Source organism: Elephantulus edwardii, unplaced genomic scaffold (genome assembly GCF_000299155.1).
Source record: "Elephantulus edwardii isolate Elephantulus edwardi_28Jun2011 unplaced genomic scaffold, EleEdw1.0 scaffold00036, whole genome shotgun sequence".
NCBI lineage: Eukaryota > Metazoa > Chordata > Mammalia > Macroscelidea > Macroscelididae > Elephantulus > Elephantulus edwardii.
This window is the reverse complement of record NW_006399786.1, coordinates 6,112,521-6,129,650: the sequence shown is the minus strand read 5'-3', so window position 1 is coordinate 6,129,650 and position 17,130 is coordinate 6,112,521. Positions and strand designations below refer to the sequence as shown.

Here is a 17,130-nt window from a genome sequence, read left to right as displayed (position 1 = left end):
GGATCCCAAGGGTACTTATTTGGAAAGCATTGTCAGGACATACCTGATGCTGGAGGACACTCCATTTCCTCAGATAATGAAAGATTATGTGCAGCTTTCCAGAGGGGAAGAGAGTACACACAAACTTTTAAATGCTCTTCTAAGAGAAATCCCCAGTGCATTAGTATATAATCCTTCCTCACTGTCTAATCAATCTCCTTCCACCATCCAAACAGAGGGTCTCCCCGGGGGTAGATGGTCTGCGTGAGATACACCAAAATTCATTATCTCATCTGCCTGGTGCCACTGTTTCCAATAAAGTGTAATTATGGTGTTATTGAACGTCTTCTCTTTCTCCAAGCCACACTATAAACTTTGGTTCTGTGAGCTGTTACTTCCCAGTCAGTCTTCATTAAGCTGAATTGTCTCAGAACAATGTCTATTTAATCAGCAGGGTGCCGGCTAATTTTCTTCTTTAGAATTTGTATTAATGTAACCGAGTCTGGATGACTCCGTGCCTGTGCAGTGGAAACCCTGGCTTCAGGAGACCAAGTGGCCTGGGGATGGCATTCCTGCCTGGCCAGGTGCCCGCTGGTTGGGATGTTCTCCTGTGCTGCACACTGCCCTTCCCATGGTGGGGTGTGCTTTGCAATTGCCTCTATCATTCAAGCCACATTAACTGGGTTGGGGCAGGGCTTCCACATTGCTTCCTGTCTCCAGTGCCTAGCACCATGTCAGGCATGTGGTGAAAAGCTCAGTACACATGCTTTTGGAGGCTGGAATGAGGGCCGAGTGCCCACTGCAGGCCTCAACTTCTAGCCATGCTGCTGGCACTAGTGGCCAGAAATGTCACACACCTATTTCTGGCCCCAATCAGCCGAGGAAGAGAGAAATGATTTACTGAACACCTACTGTGCTGCATTGCCTTTGCACTGGGCAAAGCACAGAGGTCCTGGTGGATCATCAGAAAGACTTTACTGCTGTTGCTAGATAAAGCTGGTCTTCTGGTAGATAATTATGAGCTGGAATGAGTGCAGTGTAAAATGAGGGGAGAAGGAATGTCTCTGATAAACCTAAGATCTCGAGGTTTCTCAGGGGAACGTAAAAAGAAAAAAAATTCTAATTAGGTAATTTTGGACTGCATTTCCACTTCCTCCCTGACACAGGCCCTTTACCTGCAGGCCTCACTACAGCTCTTCCCCACTTCCATGCTGCTGGCAGGGGCACAGCTTCCCGGCTCCTCCTGCACAGAGCAGCTCCCCTCTCTGTGAGGCAGCCAGTTTCCTAAACAATTAAACGCTGTTTATATTCCAAACTCTGTGCTTGGCTGGAAATTGTCAAGCTCGATAGTACCTGACTCGTGCCTGAGATGTGTCCCCAGCTAGTTCACTCCACTGTAACTGCCATCTATTAAAATTTCCAATCTGTTCTCTCCTCAAGGGATCACACAGCACTTGGCAAAGGAGCTGCTTCCGGATTCTGCAAATTATACTCCTCTGTATAAATATATATTTTTGAAATGGCAAGACTTGCAAATTGCTTTACCAAATTGACATCCCAATCTGTTCTCTTCTCAGGAGAGAGGCAAATGCCCTGCATTTCTTAACATGTGTACCACTTCCGTGCCGCATCCTTAAAATAGCTAGTGTGGATGCGAGGTCATAATGAAACTCCTCCAGGGGGGTCACGGGACTCAGGTGCTGGATTCCGCTCCTCCCGCTGTGGCCATGACTGAAGAGTTTTAGCTCTGTAGCTCAAAAGTGGACGCTGCAGAATGTGCTGGTGATTAGAAACAATTACTGGTTTCTATCAGCAGTCCTGCGGGAGAACTAAGCCACTTCTATGGTCTCTGTGCTAAACAGATACATGAGACCATATGTGTAGTATATAGTTTTTATTACAATGTGAGAACAACCTATGTATTCACACCTACAAGAAATCCTTTCTCAGAAAGATTAAGAAGCATTCCAGGTTACAACAGAGCCCTTGCAGTTTGCAAGGAACTGGATTCCTGGGTGGCTCAAATAGCTAAGTGCTAGACAACTCAATGGAAGGTTGAACTCACCCAGAGGTGCTTCAGAAGACAGGCCTGAACGTCTGCTTCTAAAGGACCACAGCCTTGCACACCCCACCTAACACTGCTATTCTGCACATATGGGGCTTCCACGAGTCAGGGTCTGATTGATGGCAACTAACAATAACAACTAGGAAAAAACCCACAAAACATGAAACTAATTGCTGTCAAGTTGGAACCAACTCATAGCTGACACTCCAGCAGGTTGTCTGAGGCTGGAAAGCACCCAGGAGGAGACTGCCCATCTTTTACCTGCAGAGATGCTGGTGGATTAGGACCACTTGCCTTTAGGTTGGCAGAATTCTCTATGAACTAGGCTACTGGAGCTCACCCAATAGCAGGGATTTATAAATTTCCAAACTGTGGATAAAAACGGGAAGCAGAACCCCTCCCTGTTTTCAAAGGCAGAAGGCATGGACTGTCAATTTCTCATCTTTCTAAAATGAGGTGCAATCGCATTAGGAATTGCCAAAGTAGTAATTAGGGCTCAACATGCCTCCATGTAGCTCAGAGCGAGCAACATGTCCACTATCTCCCCTTGTGTTAATCACACAGAGTCCGCTTCTGAACCTGCATTCGTAGGGTGCTAGCCTCTTGCTAGAACACTCCTTTATGGGCCTAACACTCCTCTTCTTCTGGAAAAAAAATCCTGTGTTTCCTGAAAAATTAAAATTTTGTTTTGCCTATGATGACTTTCTTAACACTTCCTGACCATTATCACACTTGACCTGGGGTGGTCCCTACGTGTATTGCTCAAACCTGGGTTGTACTGTAGTTAACTGTTTAGCTGTAGACACCTATGCGTGGCTAATGACTACTACAGGGCCTTTCCCCTCTCTCTTCTCATTGAACCTTCTGACCATTGTGGGCTGGTGGTAAATATGCAGGTTTTTCTCAGGAAATACCACTTCACGCAGTGTAAGAACGGAGTTCCAAACAGAGCATTCATTCTAACATCAAACCGAGTCTCTTTCCTTCATCATGGAGCAGCTCTCTCTTCTGCAGTGTCAAAGGTGGACGATGGGCCCAGCAAAATTCTGAAGGGATAAACTATAGTATCTTCTAATTAATGTGGGTGTGAGACACGCCTCCTCAGCTCCATCTCCAGAGAAAGAAACTCTAGTCTACACCTCTTTTGAGAGCCGCTTGTATCCTGGCTGGATTCCACACACTGGATATTGGGAAGTAAGGCTTGTGAAGAGTGTGGCACAGCTGCACTTATCTTAGAGAGCAATTAAGTCTCTGAGTAGTGCAAATAGTTAAAGTCTACTAAATTTAAGGTTAGAGGTTTAACTTCAACCAAGAGAAGTAAGAAGATCTGGAGATTTACTTTGGAAAAAAATTGGCCTTTAAAAGCTCATATACAGATCTACTCTCATGTATGGGGCCACTATGAGGTGGAGTGAACTCAATGGCAAGTAGGTGGATGAATAATTGGAACTGCCTGGTCATAGCAGCAGGACTGCCTGGCCCATTAAACACCAGGCCAGAAGCCCGCAGTCTGCTTTGGGGTGGGTGCTGCCCAGCCCCGGGCTCCAAAACTGATGCATTAGGTTGAGTGGTCAGTATGTTGATGGAGAGTGAAGGTGGAGGTGTCTGGGAGCAGCACAGAGGGTCCTGCCCCAAGCAGGTGACAAGGGTTCAGTTCCCCAGGTTTCTGCTGTGTCTAGAAGACCCCAACGTCTGAGATACACACAGGGTTGCTATTGACAGGACCACCATGTTGCTCTGAGGCCTGTGGTCAAGTCTAGGGCAGAAAGTCCCCACATACCTTTCAGTTTTTCGGCGAGCAGGGCGGCCTCGTGCTCAGAGTAGTGCATGATGGCTGGGGGGGAGGGCGGCCGCAGGCGGTCCTCCTCCAGCTTGCGGCGGTGCCTTTCCTCTCGCGCCCGCATCCTCTGCTTGCATTCCCACTCGTAGAAGTCGTCCCGGGCCTGGGCAAAGTCCACGTGGAGGCGACCTGAATCCTTCTTGTCTGTGCTGGACCCTAATCGCATCCGGTATCCTGAAACCAAGGCACACGGAGTCAGACCACGGCCCATTCTGAGAGCCCATTTCCTTCTGGCTCTTTACGGCTCCCTAAGCGAGCCTTCCCTCCCTTCCCCACGCTCAGGTGGACAACAGACATCCTTCACCATCACAGGTGGTGGGAGGCAGTTACCATTCTCCCCAACTCTGTACTAACAGTTGCCATGGAATCAGTCAGGACCCACTGTGACCCCATACGTGTCAGCAGAGAACTGCCTCCACAGAGTCTTCAGTAGCTAAATTTTTTAGGAAAGCAATTTGTCAGTTCTCCCTTTGTGAAGTGCCTTTGTTTGGGCTTAAACTTTCAACCATCCAGTTAGCACCCATTGGGTGAGCCATTGGTGCCACTCAGAGACCCCTGCAGTACTGCTAAGGGAAAGCGAGCCCAGATTTGGGGATACACAGCCCTTGGTGAGGGCCTCCTACCTATCTCCCAAACTGCCTTAAACAACAGGATTATCTCAGTAACATGAGCCCTTAGCAAAATTACTTCTTCCTTCTGGCTTCCAGGAAGCTCAAAGCAAATTTGACAGTCTTTCCCCTCCACCCTTGCCTATTTATGACATTGATATTAAACTTTCAGTTGATCAACTCTTTAGCATAAAGTCTCCTAGACTCTTAAGATGAGACTGAGAAGTGGGTACTAAGTGAGGAGTATCTGTGGAATTTACAAGTAATCTACAAAGAAAATTCAATGACACCTGTCTCCCAGGCAGTAGATTTATGCAGCTAGGAAGTGGCTGGTCAGTTCTCACACAGCTGCTGCAAAAGCCACCAGCACAAAGGCAATTTTGTAATGCTCTTTTAGTTTCACTTATCCTCCAAGGGGATAAAGGAGAATATTTTACCTTCAATCAAGAGCTCTGCCCACTGCTTTCCTTGCAGGGTTTGTAGTACAAATGGACCACGCCATCTTTGACAGCCATAGAGCCCATGCACACAGGAACTCACAGGGCAGGCAGACCTGGGGGCTCCTGGGGGATTGGACATGAACTCCCCAAATTATAATAATGATAAGTAGAAACTTTATCATAGAAATCAATCCAAATGGGACTGAAAACAGCCAGCCAACCCAATTTCAAATGGAGACGAGTTGGCTTTGAGGTTGCTCTCTTCAGTTCAGGGCGCTTAGACTTTAAAACAAAACAAAACAAAACAAAACAAAAAAAAAACCCCACAACATAATCAGGTCCCAGAAGGAACCAGGCTGTCAGGGTCTGCCAGGAGAAATGGTCAAAGGCTTGCATGTGCTGTATAGGGGCTTTGCAAATGAGACACAAGTACACCATTCGAAGTGGCACTACTCTGGTGCTCAAGATCTTATGGAAGATTTCAATGGATCATTTTAGTTATCAGAGTTAAAATTCACCTGAAAACCCCAGAGAAGCTGGCTTCTCCCAGCAGGTCATCTCATAGCTTTGAAAAGTTACCCAGTAGACAGCAACTTCACTTATGATCCCTGCTAAGACAATGGGATTCCTGCAAAGACAATGAACCCTTCCTTTGCCTAAGGTTTCAGCAGTGTTACCTAAGAATAGGAAGTCATAATTGTACCTATAAACAACATAGCCAATCACAGATGGGCAGAACCCACACTATAACAAGAAGCCATGGCCACACAGCAAGTCAGCCGGTCAGCGAGCTACGTGCAGAGGAGCTGAGCAGGGGGGATGTTCACACAGGGCCAGCTGTCCCAACTGGTCAAGCAGTCCTCCTCAGCTCTGGCTCAAACATTTCTGGTTCCAAAGGCACCCTTCTCTTTTCACCAAAACATCATCATTAAGGCTTTAAAAGGGACCCTGATGAGGCTGAGTCTAAATTAAGCTTGGCCTTCCAATGTATAAGCGGTCCTAAAATTAGACAGGCCTCACAGCTGGGCTTGGCTTGCTGGTACTCAGGCACAGGAGGGGTAGCCTGCCTGCCTCCTAGCATGTGAACCCTTCGGAGTGGCCCTGGGAAGGGCCTCTGAAGGGCAGTCTAGGCCCAGCCAGCAGAACTTCCTCAGGAAGGGAGGCCAAGGCCAGGCCCTTGATGCATGTACTGGGGAGAGTAGGCTCAAGGGCTAGGGCTGGGGAAAGTAAAAATAGGTAGCTCTTTGGTCATGTCTTACAGGGTATTCTGGCTGGGTCACAGCATTGTGTTAAGTTTGTGTTAACAAAGTACTTTCCTCGACTCTAACTCTCGTATGTCATCAGGTTAGATGATTACTGACTAGAACCCAGGTCCCCAGAGCAAAGCATCTGAGAAAGACAACTTCGTCCTTCTGTACCATCAGCACAGTCTTTGTGTGAACACAACTAGGTACCAAGTCTCTCCTATTTTACAAGCACCCTAGCTAAGTGCTGTCTGTCACTACATTTACTCCTGATAACAACCCATTTGGTAGGTACTGTGACAGGCTCTGAGAGAGTTTAAGTGTCCTGTCCAAGGTGTGTGAAGGCCAGAGTCATGTCACTCAAAGGAAAAAAAAAAAAACCCAACAAAATAACCACCCAAAACAACCAACCAAACAATAAAGCCAATCCAAGTGTTTAATGGATTGCTTGGCTGACACAGTTCAGGGACAAATGAAGTTGACGTGGAGTTTGTGTTCTGTAAAGGGATCTTGCTCTATGCTTTCTTTTTTCAGCTCCCTTTTGAAATGTCACAGGATGTCGTCCCCCTCCCCCCGCCCCACCACCCTTGTAAGGGCTTGTTGAGGCAGAAATTTTAAAGTCCCACTGACACTGTGTAGCTCATCAAAGCTTCCAGGGTATTGAGGAACCCAGGACTTTTAGGGATGGTAATGGGCTGACTGAGGAGGTTAAGTAAAACCTGGCAGCAGGGCTTGATGTACTTTTTGGTTTTCCCCGAGCGTGTCCCCAACTCTTCCCCTTCAGTTTTACCTCAGTAATAAGGTGTTGACGTAGAGAGAGTGACCTACTGAAAAAGCAAGGTGGCATGTATGAGGAAATAGCAATGAGCTGTATTTAAAAAATGTAACTGTCTAAAAACTCATCTCAACAGCAGCCCCGTAATTCTCAGATTTGGCAAAGCCTCATGGACACATGCCTCAGAGTGGCTCCAAAACCAACAGAGTGGAAAGCAGCACTTGGGCTAATTTTAACATCTGTAAGACTCACCTATGAAATCTGGCACCAAAGAAGCAGAGGTCACTGGACGGCTTAACCAAGCTTACTGCCTGATCAAATGGGCAATGCTGTGAGGCCTTACCCTAAGGTTCCCAGGCTTTCTCCAAGGACCTGACTATGCTTTAGTGTCCTGGTGTCCACTGCAGAAAAATGGGAATTATTCTCTGAGAGTACTTTATGCCCTTAGCCTTGCTCCTGCTGTTTACCATTGATCTGGAACTGACCCATGGCTGATCCTCTGGTGTGTTTTCAGAGGCAGTTAATCGCGTGGGAGGAGATTGTCCATCCTTCTTCCGTGGAGAGGCTAGTGGCCTCGAACTGTGTGCCTTCAGGATTGCATAGGAGCTTCTTGCCACTAGGCCACCTGAGCTCCCTTATGCCCTTAGCCTATTATTTCCAATAATAACAATGGCCCTTAGTAGTCATAATATTTCTTCTCATCTAATAATGACTTAAGAACATTCATTAGAAATTAGATAGAATTCTTAACCACTGGGTGGTGGAAAATGGTGCCTACGGAAAGGTAAATCCATAGCTAGTCTGGCCGCCAAAGGAAAACACACAATTCTTCAGCCCTAACTCTGAAGACTTGATTCTGCATTAAGGCAAAAGGGAGACAGTGCATATTAACATCATAAAGTACAGCAGAATGATCAGAAAACCCCTTATGTAATGCAAAGTACCAGAAAGGTAAATGGCTTTATCAACCATGAATTCCTCGGCAAAGCGAATGTGACAGAAATTCTTCTTGCTTTTCCGAATCGCTGTGATATCACCACACTGCTCAAAGACTTCTTGAATAATCTCCTCAGTAGCATTTTCTGGTAATCCTCCAACAAACACAGTCTTACACCCAGGAGGCCGTTCTCTGGTGGAAGGAGGTGGAAGATCTAATAATCACAACAAAACAGAGGAGTTGGTCTTTTATTTATTTGCTCTCTCTTTCTCCCTAGTTCACTCAGCCAAAGTAAAGCTGACTGCACGAGGCTCACTCGCTGACCTACGTTTATTTTGGGCAGTCTTAGTTTTGCTGTCCTCCCCCCAACTTTTACCTTCTCCGCTATTTCTAACAAACAGAGTGGCGATACTTGTCTGTCAACAAGGATGATGCACACATTAGCATAATTTTATTTCTCTTTCATAATACAGAAGCCCAGGAAATGGGCAGTGGCAGGTGGGGGGTAGGGGTGGGAAGAGGGGAAACCAAACCTTAAAAACTTCACAAAGTATAAAACGCGATGAAATGACAACATGATGAAGCACCTCGGCTTGTTATCTGCTTGTCTTGTAGCTAGATAGGGGAGCAGCCAGGCAGAACAACCTAACAGGATGGCCGGTGCTTAGCTCCTGCGAAGCTGGGAAGCATTGTGCATGGGGGAAAACCCCCCACCTTTTTCCCCATTATTCACATTTAAATGAACTAACTGTGAAATTTTGGGGAGGTTGTATAAAAAAGACAAACTGTACACTGTCAGAACATTTTACCTAGTTTATATGTAGATTACTAAAGCAATCTCCTGAAAAGTCCACTTAAAATAGGCAACATTGATTAATGTGAATAAGAAAAAAAAACCTTAGCATCTGAGGCTTAAATGAAAAAAAAAAAACAAAAAAAAAACACAAAAAACCCAAAGCAAAAAAACCCACCACCAACTGGCCCATTTACCTCATCAAATGTACATTTCCTTCTACCAAACGCAATTTGGTCCAGAAACTCTGAGATGCAGGCTCCCCCCAAAATTGCTAACAGCTAAATTAATTCAATTTTCATCCAGCAAAACACATTTCAGAGTTCTTTTCTCTCCCATTGGTGAAGATGAATGGATGTTTTCAACTATCTCACACTATTTCAGCAGCCAAGGCGAGGCTGTAGTGAGGGAAGAAACCTTAAATGTAGATATTTATCCCCTAATCGCATCCACTGGCTTCACTGCTGATGATTTAGCTTTTGCACAGACTGTCAGGTATTTGTTTTAATTTAGGGATTAGATTCTTCTGGACAATGAGGTGTCACTTTCTATAAAGAACCTGAGAGTCCCATGTGAAAATCAACACAATGCTATTTTTAAAAAGTCATTAAAATTAGATGGTATTTCGGACAGGTGTCACTTACTTGGATTTTGAGGAAAGAGAGTACAGCTTTTGCAGTGGATAATTTCCTTGACAACAGTCACTTCCGTTGGCGGCGGGGGTGGCACCAGTCCTAGGCCTGGTATCATCGGGTTAATGGGGGTGATCCCGGTCATCATGTTGAGGCTCGGATCGAAGCCTGGCACACAGATTGAGTCTGTAAGGCACAGAGGATAACATCTTGGCTGGGGAACCATAAATCAATTTTTGTTGTTGTTTCAGCTATTTCCCTGTAAAGATTATTTCACTTTATGCTTTCGATTTCTTTGTTTTTTTTTTTTTTTGGCAAAAGATGTAGCATGACAGAAAGCTATTCCAGAAAAGCAAAGGAAAACAAAAGACGAACCTAAAATTGTCCATGGAAGAAGTGGTATCACTTTAAACATTAGCATGGTAGAACAGAACACAGCATATTAAAGTGCAAAACCATGTACCATGAGGCCGTGCTATTATGGTGAAAACAATTACCTGTTTCTTCACATCGGTATGTTGTATACACTGCCCTATGAACCAAAATATGGGAAGAATATAATTTAACAGTGATGTGCTCTGCGAATCTAATTGTCAACCTGATTTTACCAAAAGAGCTTTCTTACCCAAATGACCTAGATCCTGGAGAGTTCAATTTATATTTGAATACTTTAAAATGAGATGTTCAGATCCCCCCTAACTGGTTTCCCCCAGGGGCAAGGGGTTAAAAAAAAAACCAAAACAAAACAAAGAGTGAGGACAACTACCTTGGCTGGATTAGACACATGCAGCCATAAAGTTATCTCTGTGTGTTGCTATATAATTCTGTTGGACGACAGCACAGTCGTCCTGTAATTCAATCAGCAAATAATTGAGACACCTTGTGAAATATTTATGATCTTTATGAAACACTACTCAAAAATTAAAGGAGTAGAAAAGGATGGCTTTTCCACTATGCAAGCGGCATTGTTTGACTAGCGTGATAACGAAGCGAGCCATCTGGGAGGTGGTACACAGAATTTGTACCTGCTGCTGGCTTTTTTTTCTAAGTAAAACCTTTCTGAGAGCTGTTTTCAGGTGCTGCCACACTGATTTAGAATCACAGTGATCCCATGTGACACAGCAGAATAGTCACATAGGGTTTTCTTGGCAGTAATCTTTCTGGGAACAGACTGCCAGATTTTTATTTCAAGGAGATGCTGGGTAGATTCAAACCATCAACCTTTAGTAGAAGAGCTCTTAACCACTGAGGTCAGTCAGACACCCCGAGTATGGGGATCACACTCCAAAAGGTTTTTCCCTTGGCAAAAAACAGATCCTTTCACTGGTGGGTGATAAATTCTCAGGTGGACGAATGCAGCACAGATGCTACAAGGTGTCATCGCAGTAACCGGTTACTACTCACCGAGGGTGAAAGTCCTCTCTTCTCTTACACTTTCCTATTCTTTTATCCTTCATCTTAGGTCCTCTTTATACTCTTCCTCTCTGGATTCTGTTTTATAGCCTGTGTCTCATGCATGACATCACTAATTGCTTACCTGTGCTGAAAGTCATACAAACTCAGAAAGGGAGGGATGAGAATTACACCTTTCATTTTTTTCAGAATTCTAGTAGATGCAGGAAGTCCAGGACAACATTTCCTTTCAGGGAAGAAGTGTCCAGCATTCCCCAGACACCTTGGGACATTCTGAATCTTCTTCTGGGTTGAAGCAGCAGCAGTGTGACCCTAAGCTGGGTCCCCAAGTGGATTACTATCCCGTTTTAGACAATCTATTTACTTTTACAGCATGTTTATTATTACCTGTAGTAATATTAATATTTCTTTTATAACAAAGCCCTCTGTCATAGTCCTCAGTTTCTTAACTTGTAAAACTAGATGCTTTAATGCCATTAGCTCATGGAGCAGTAGCATTCCAGGAGAATATCAGCATTCCTGGATCATGAGCTGACATATGGTTCAAAAGAGGTGCTCAAAACAGAGTGACATACAATAGGTATGAAAGTCTGGAAGTGACCTGGACAAGCCTCAAACCCTGGTTACTCATTTAATCCTCAAAGTTTCATAGGTCTTATTCCCATTTTACAGATCAGTATGTCGAAGCTTAAAACAGTTGAGTTGCCAACAACACAATGCTAACCAATTGCAGAGTTTGAACTAGAACACAGGCTGGCTCTGGTCCATGCTCAGACACATCCCTTCTGGCATTTTCAAAGTTTCTACCTAGAATGATCCAATGTGATTATTCAACATACACTATTTCTAAACAATTATTTCACTCTTTAAAAAAAAAAAATCAAGCTTTGTCCTGCTGATCTGGATGCCAATTCCAAAGGAATAGTTTGAGAGTAGAGTAACTTTTAGCATTGTCATCACTGAAGTAACTTACTGGCTTCCAAGACGAATACATTAGAAAATGAAGTATTGGCAATGGGATTATTGGCATGCTTGTGTTTTTATTTAATCTCATTCCATACATAGGATTGATTCGTCTGTTTCTTTTCTGGCCTGGTCCTCACTATTGTTTGCCAACTCAGGATGATTTAAGGCTGAAACAGCTCAGGACTGCAAACCCTGGAACGAGAGCCCTGTGCATTACAATAAGCAGATGTTTTCACAGATGAGATGGGAAGCCTGGCGCTTGTATTCTTTTTTAGTTCTACCAGACTTTTCTCTCAAAAAGGCAAATGAATGAGTAAGCACGGCTTCAAGAATGGGGACAAGAAACCCATCTTTTGAGCGAAACACTGTAATATACAGCAAGTGTTTATTTGGCTTTTTCTGAGACATCAGTAGGAACAGACTGTGGAATTTAATGGTATCTGCATAGTGAGTGTAGGTGCTTGGAAAGAACTTAGGAAGAAATTAACACTTAAATGATGCTGGACCTCAAAGGGTCTAAGATTCTGTGCTTGAGAGGAGGAAGAAGTGAAAGATTAGGTATTTAAAAATATATATACATATTAAAATTCATTACTTTTTAACAATATATGAACAGATGGAAATTGTTTCCTCAGCCAGCACAGGAACCTATTATGTGCTAATGCATTAAAGCAAATGTACAAACTTTCAACATCTGAGCCCCGCACAGGCACAAGGAGACAAAGGTGACAGGGAACATGGGACCAAGACTCTGTTCCCTGTCTTGGGGAGAACTGTCCATGGGAACTGCAGAGATAATGAGGTCCAATTCCTAGAAAGAAAAAAAAGCCTGAAGTGCAGTCAAAAGACCCAATTAACTAACTCTAAGGCTTTCTTCCAAACCATTTTTAAGCATTGAGAAGGGTTAGGGTTACCTATCCCAAGTTTAACTCCTCTCTGCATCCCCAGCTCTGAACACAGCAGCTGGCAAGGTCCACAGTCTACAGAGAGTGTTTCTCTTCGGTTATCTTTTCACAAATGAACAAAAGTCCTGTTTACTGGTTCATGTGGTTGAATAAGACTCACAGCCACTCCATGTGACAAAGTAGGATTGTCCCAGAGGGTTTTCTGGGCTGGAATCTCTACAGGAAATCAGCAAGCGGGTTTTTCTTCTAGAGAACCCACCTACTTCAAGTTAGCCATCAAGCCACTACAGCTTTTCATTGCTGTAGGGTAGGTAATAAGCTTTATCAATCAATGAACACCTTGCAGGGGGAGATGTAGATCTTGTGCTTAGGATCACAGAGGTGCACAGCTGAATTCACTCACTCACGCATTCAGTGTTTACTGGGCATGTGCTATTGCTACTGAGTAGAGTTCTACAGGAGCACTGAGGCTGACATCATACTCGGCAAAGAGCTGAGAAATCTGAGCAGAAGATCAAAAGTCAAAGAGAAGTCCAGGAAGGGCTTCTCCCTCAGCTGTGATATGGTGTGGCCTGGAGGTAACAAGAAGCTGGAGAGAGGCCACATCAGACTGGGTGGGACCTTGCAAATCCAGTTAAGCCGTTCTGTGTCTATTCAGCTGCAGTCATAGCCCGGGTCAGGCCACCCTCCATCTGCACAATGTGCCCCCAGAGGTGTGCTTCTTTTCTGACAATGCCTCAGCAAAGAGCTTCACACCTAAGGTCAGAACACAATCTAATCTGCAAGGGAGACAACTGGAGCCTATTTCTAGGCAGAGTTGGACATAACTAGGCTAGCTGTGGGCACAAAAGCTGGGCTGGGCTGGGGCTGTTGGGACGGAGATAAGCTGCTGGGGAGGGTGACAAGTCTGACCAGAGAGTTGAACACAGTGTTCCAAGAGATAGAAAAGAAAGGAGGTGGAAATAAGGCCAAGGGGTAGCATCCAAGTCTTAGGTCGAAGGTTTTTTGAACAAAGTAGCAGCAGACAAGACACAAGTCCAAGAAGTTTACTTTCAACTACTCTCCAAAAGGCTGGTAGTTCATATAACCTGTTGGCACTGCAGATGAAAAGACTGACACTCTGCTCTGAAATACAACCAGGATAACCCCTTTGAACAGTTCTACTCTAGAACACGGAGGGTCACCATGAATTGGAATATACTTGACTGCAGTGGGCCTTTTGAGGGAGTCAGGGACACCAGCAAAATGCCCACAGTTCACAGAGCCCTCATCACCAGCATCCAGGTGATTCCAGGACCCAGGTTAGGGGGACGGTGGACTGAGATGTGACAGTTACAAGATGAAGCACCTATATGCTAGGACTCAGGCCAGAGAACCAAGACTGAGATCCAGAGACTAGAACTGGGGCCTGGGACTCAGAAATGGGGGAGGCAGAACACCCGTCAGAGCAGCACGTCTGGCTGGAGGCTGAGTCTGGAAGGCAGGGCTCGAGGACCAGAGGGGACATCAAGAGCTCATCTCTGAACTTGTGCAGGGCAGAGGGATGTGAGGGAGAGCTCAGACAGCAGGCAATGGCTCTTCTGTCACCAGAGGACTGACAGACGATGATGTATCATCAGTCTGAAGAAAAGCCATATAACACACAGGTGGTTGTTGTTGTGTGCCATTGAGTCAGAACTGACCCATAGCTGAGCCTCCAGTGGTTTTTCAGAGACAGTTAATCACATGGGAGGAGACGGCCCATCCTTCTTCCCTGGAGCAGCTGGAGGTTTCAAACCATGTGCCTTTGGGATTTTAGCACAGTTTATTACCACTAGACCCAAAGAGCTCCCAGACACACAAGGACAATCTGATTATTAGATGTCCAGGATGGGTAGTCTATTTCCCTAATGATGTCCAGAATGGCATCCAATTGGAGTTAACATATCCTGTTCTTCTATAAACATATTTATGTAACATTTAGACATGTGAAGGATAATGATGATAATGGCATTGAAGTGACTCATCTGACAAAATATTAGTTCTTATGAGGTTCTGGGAATTTTTGTAAGTACTCTGAATGCTCTGTTGGCCTAGTGAGCAGGCAGTTGTGCTGCAAACCTAAAGGCACCAGGTTTGAATCTACCAGCTGCCTCTTCAGAGAAGTGTGGGCCATCACGCCCCTGTGATTTACAGCCTCTGGTAACCTGCTAGAGGGTTTCAGCTCTGAGTCGCCTCTAATTCCACAGCAGTGAGTCTGAGGTGTGTGGTGGTGTTTTGTTTCTTTTGGTTGTTGTGGGTTTTATTGTCTTTGTTTTTTACTTTGCATGTAACAACATTGTAAGATATGGACACTTCTTTCCTGGTGGTGACGATCTAGCTGCAGGAAGTAAGCAGGACATGACATGAGTAAGGCATCTGCTATGAGATGTTTCTGTAGGGGAGTGGACATCTAAATCACTCTGGGATGGGGGAAGGGGAAATGGTCGAGGAAGAATACTAGAGGGGTGGCATGTGACCTGAGTCTGAAAAATAATTATTTCCATTTATCCAGTGAACAGAGCAAAACATATTTCTAAATGCCCTCTTATAAGAAATGTACGAACTCAATCCCTTGGAGGCAGAACTGCGCTCAGGTTTGCACCTTTCTAGTGAAACAAACAAACAAACATTGAGGATAGCGATGCATTTTGCTGAGAACAAATCAGCTGCATCTAGATTATAAGTTAACATAATAGCGTACTTTATAAGATAAGTGAGCGCCTGCAGGCAGAATCTTTAAGAAAGCAGAATTGAAAATGCTTTTGTGATCTTTCCAAAGCCATCCAAAGGCAGAGAGGTATGTTTTCCATTTAAACCCAAGATGTATATCCAGAATGTGCTCCAAGCCCTGCTGTTTGCCTTTTATAAACAAGACCTCATTCCATCAATAAAACCCGCAGCCTCCTTTGACTGGGATAGAATGCTGGCAGAACGCAGGTATGCAGCCGTCAACAGCTATTTTAAGGACTGTTGACTTGGGTGAGGAGATTTCTGTCCATGTTTGAAAATATGACATGGCACGGAATGAAGAGCATTTCAAAACTTCTGACCAAAACTGGCACAGAGGAGAACTGACTGCTTAAAGAAGCCTGTCAGATCTCTCCAGCAACCTCTACCTGCAGCACATACTGATAAACCAGTACATTGCACATAAACACCTATCAAAGGTTTGTGAAATGCACTCCCCCCATGGGTCAGGAGATTTGAATTTGATGCTCGAGCAGTTTCTGTGTGGAAGTGAGAGCTGTTGCTCTCAAAGCTGGATGTTACCTGGTCCCCCTGAAATGTACCCTTCAGATGTCATTGCCTGCACCACTGAGGAATACAACTCATGAGAGCATATGCTCTTCAAGCTTAGAGGGGATCATGTGGGCCAAGAAGTAGACACTGAACCTTAGCAAAGGTCATGCATGTCAAAGCTAAAAGAAATGTGAGTATGATCCTAGTCCTAGCTTTCTTACATGGATATTTGACGGTTCAGTGGTAAGGATTAGTGCTGCCAATGCACAGGTGCACAGTTCGAATCCACTGGTTGCTCCACAGAAGAAAGATGGGCAGTCAGCTCCTGTACCATTTACTGCCTCTGAATAGCTGCTAGAGAACTAGCTATGGGTCAATTTCAAATCCACAGTACTCAATAACGCTCCCGATGTGGTGGTGTTATGTACTGTCAAGCTGAAGCTGACTCATAGCCGACTTTCCAGTGGGTTTTCAGAGGCAGCAAGCTGCACAGGAGTTGACTTCCCATGTTTCTTCCATGGAGTGGCTGGTAGATCTGAACTGCAAACCTGTAGGTTGACAGTGCAACTCCTTAAGTCTAAGCCACCCTCTTGATGTAGAGATGAGAAAACTGAAGCTCAGAGAGGTTCAATAACTTGCCCAAAGATACAGGGTACTTGATAATGGAGCTGAGACCAGGATCAGGATCCTGCTGCTTCCTTGCTTTACATTTAAAGTCTCCAACATCTTTCCTCCTCCATGTGGGACACCTCTAGTGACAGTGTGGTTGACAAGCTTGGCTGCTGTCCAAAAGGCTGCAAGTTCAAGTGTACCCAGAAGTAACCACTGAAAACACTGTAGACCACAGTTCCACTCTGACACCTCTCCCCACTGGCTGAATAATAGTGTACTCACTATGAAGGAAAAGATGAAGCACATTGTATAACATTTTGTATGCAAACCAATACAAAATATATATATATAATTTTTAAAAGTGTATTTGTAGAATTAGTAGTCTCCCAAGATAGCCCATTCTGTTTTGTAACATTGTAAATCAGAAGTTAATTTCTCATACAGACTCAAGACCTCTGCACCATAGCTAAACCCATTGTCTTCCTCTGCAATCCTGGGCTACTCTCACCATTACCAGCAGACTCCATAACAAAAGCTTACAGGTTCTACCTGAGTCTTCTCCTGTCTGGACTCCCTACTCTGCTTCCTGTACCTTCCTCACACACAGTCCATCTGAGTTACCCCAGACAGAGGTCAGGGTGCAACTGTTCAGCTGGTTAG

At 44.7% G+C, this 17,130-nt stretch overlaps 1 protein-coding gene across 1 annotated transcript in view; it reads right to left on the bottom strand.

Annotated features, from left to right (window-relative positions):
* Positions 1 to 17,130, bottom strand: part of ENOX1 (ecto-NOX disulfide-thiol exchanger 1) — a 260,495-nt gene that overhangs the window by 185,914 nt on the left and 57,451 nt on the right. The window contains exons 3-5 of the mRNA XM_006884564.1: positions 9,326 to 9,499; positions 7,896 to 8,102; positions 3,825 to 4,058 (exon numbers count right to left, since the gene is read on the bottom strand). Coding sequence (XP_006884626.1) covers positions 3,825 to 4,058; positions 7,896 to 8,102; positions 9,326 to 9,499 — 615 coding nt within the window. The remainder of the gene's footprint in view (positions 1 to 3,824; positions 4,059 to 7,895; positions 8,103 to 9,325; positions 9,500 to 17,130) is intronic.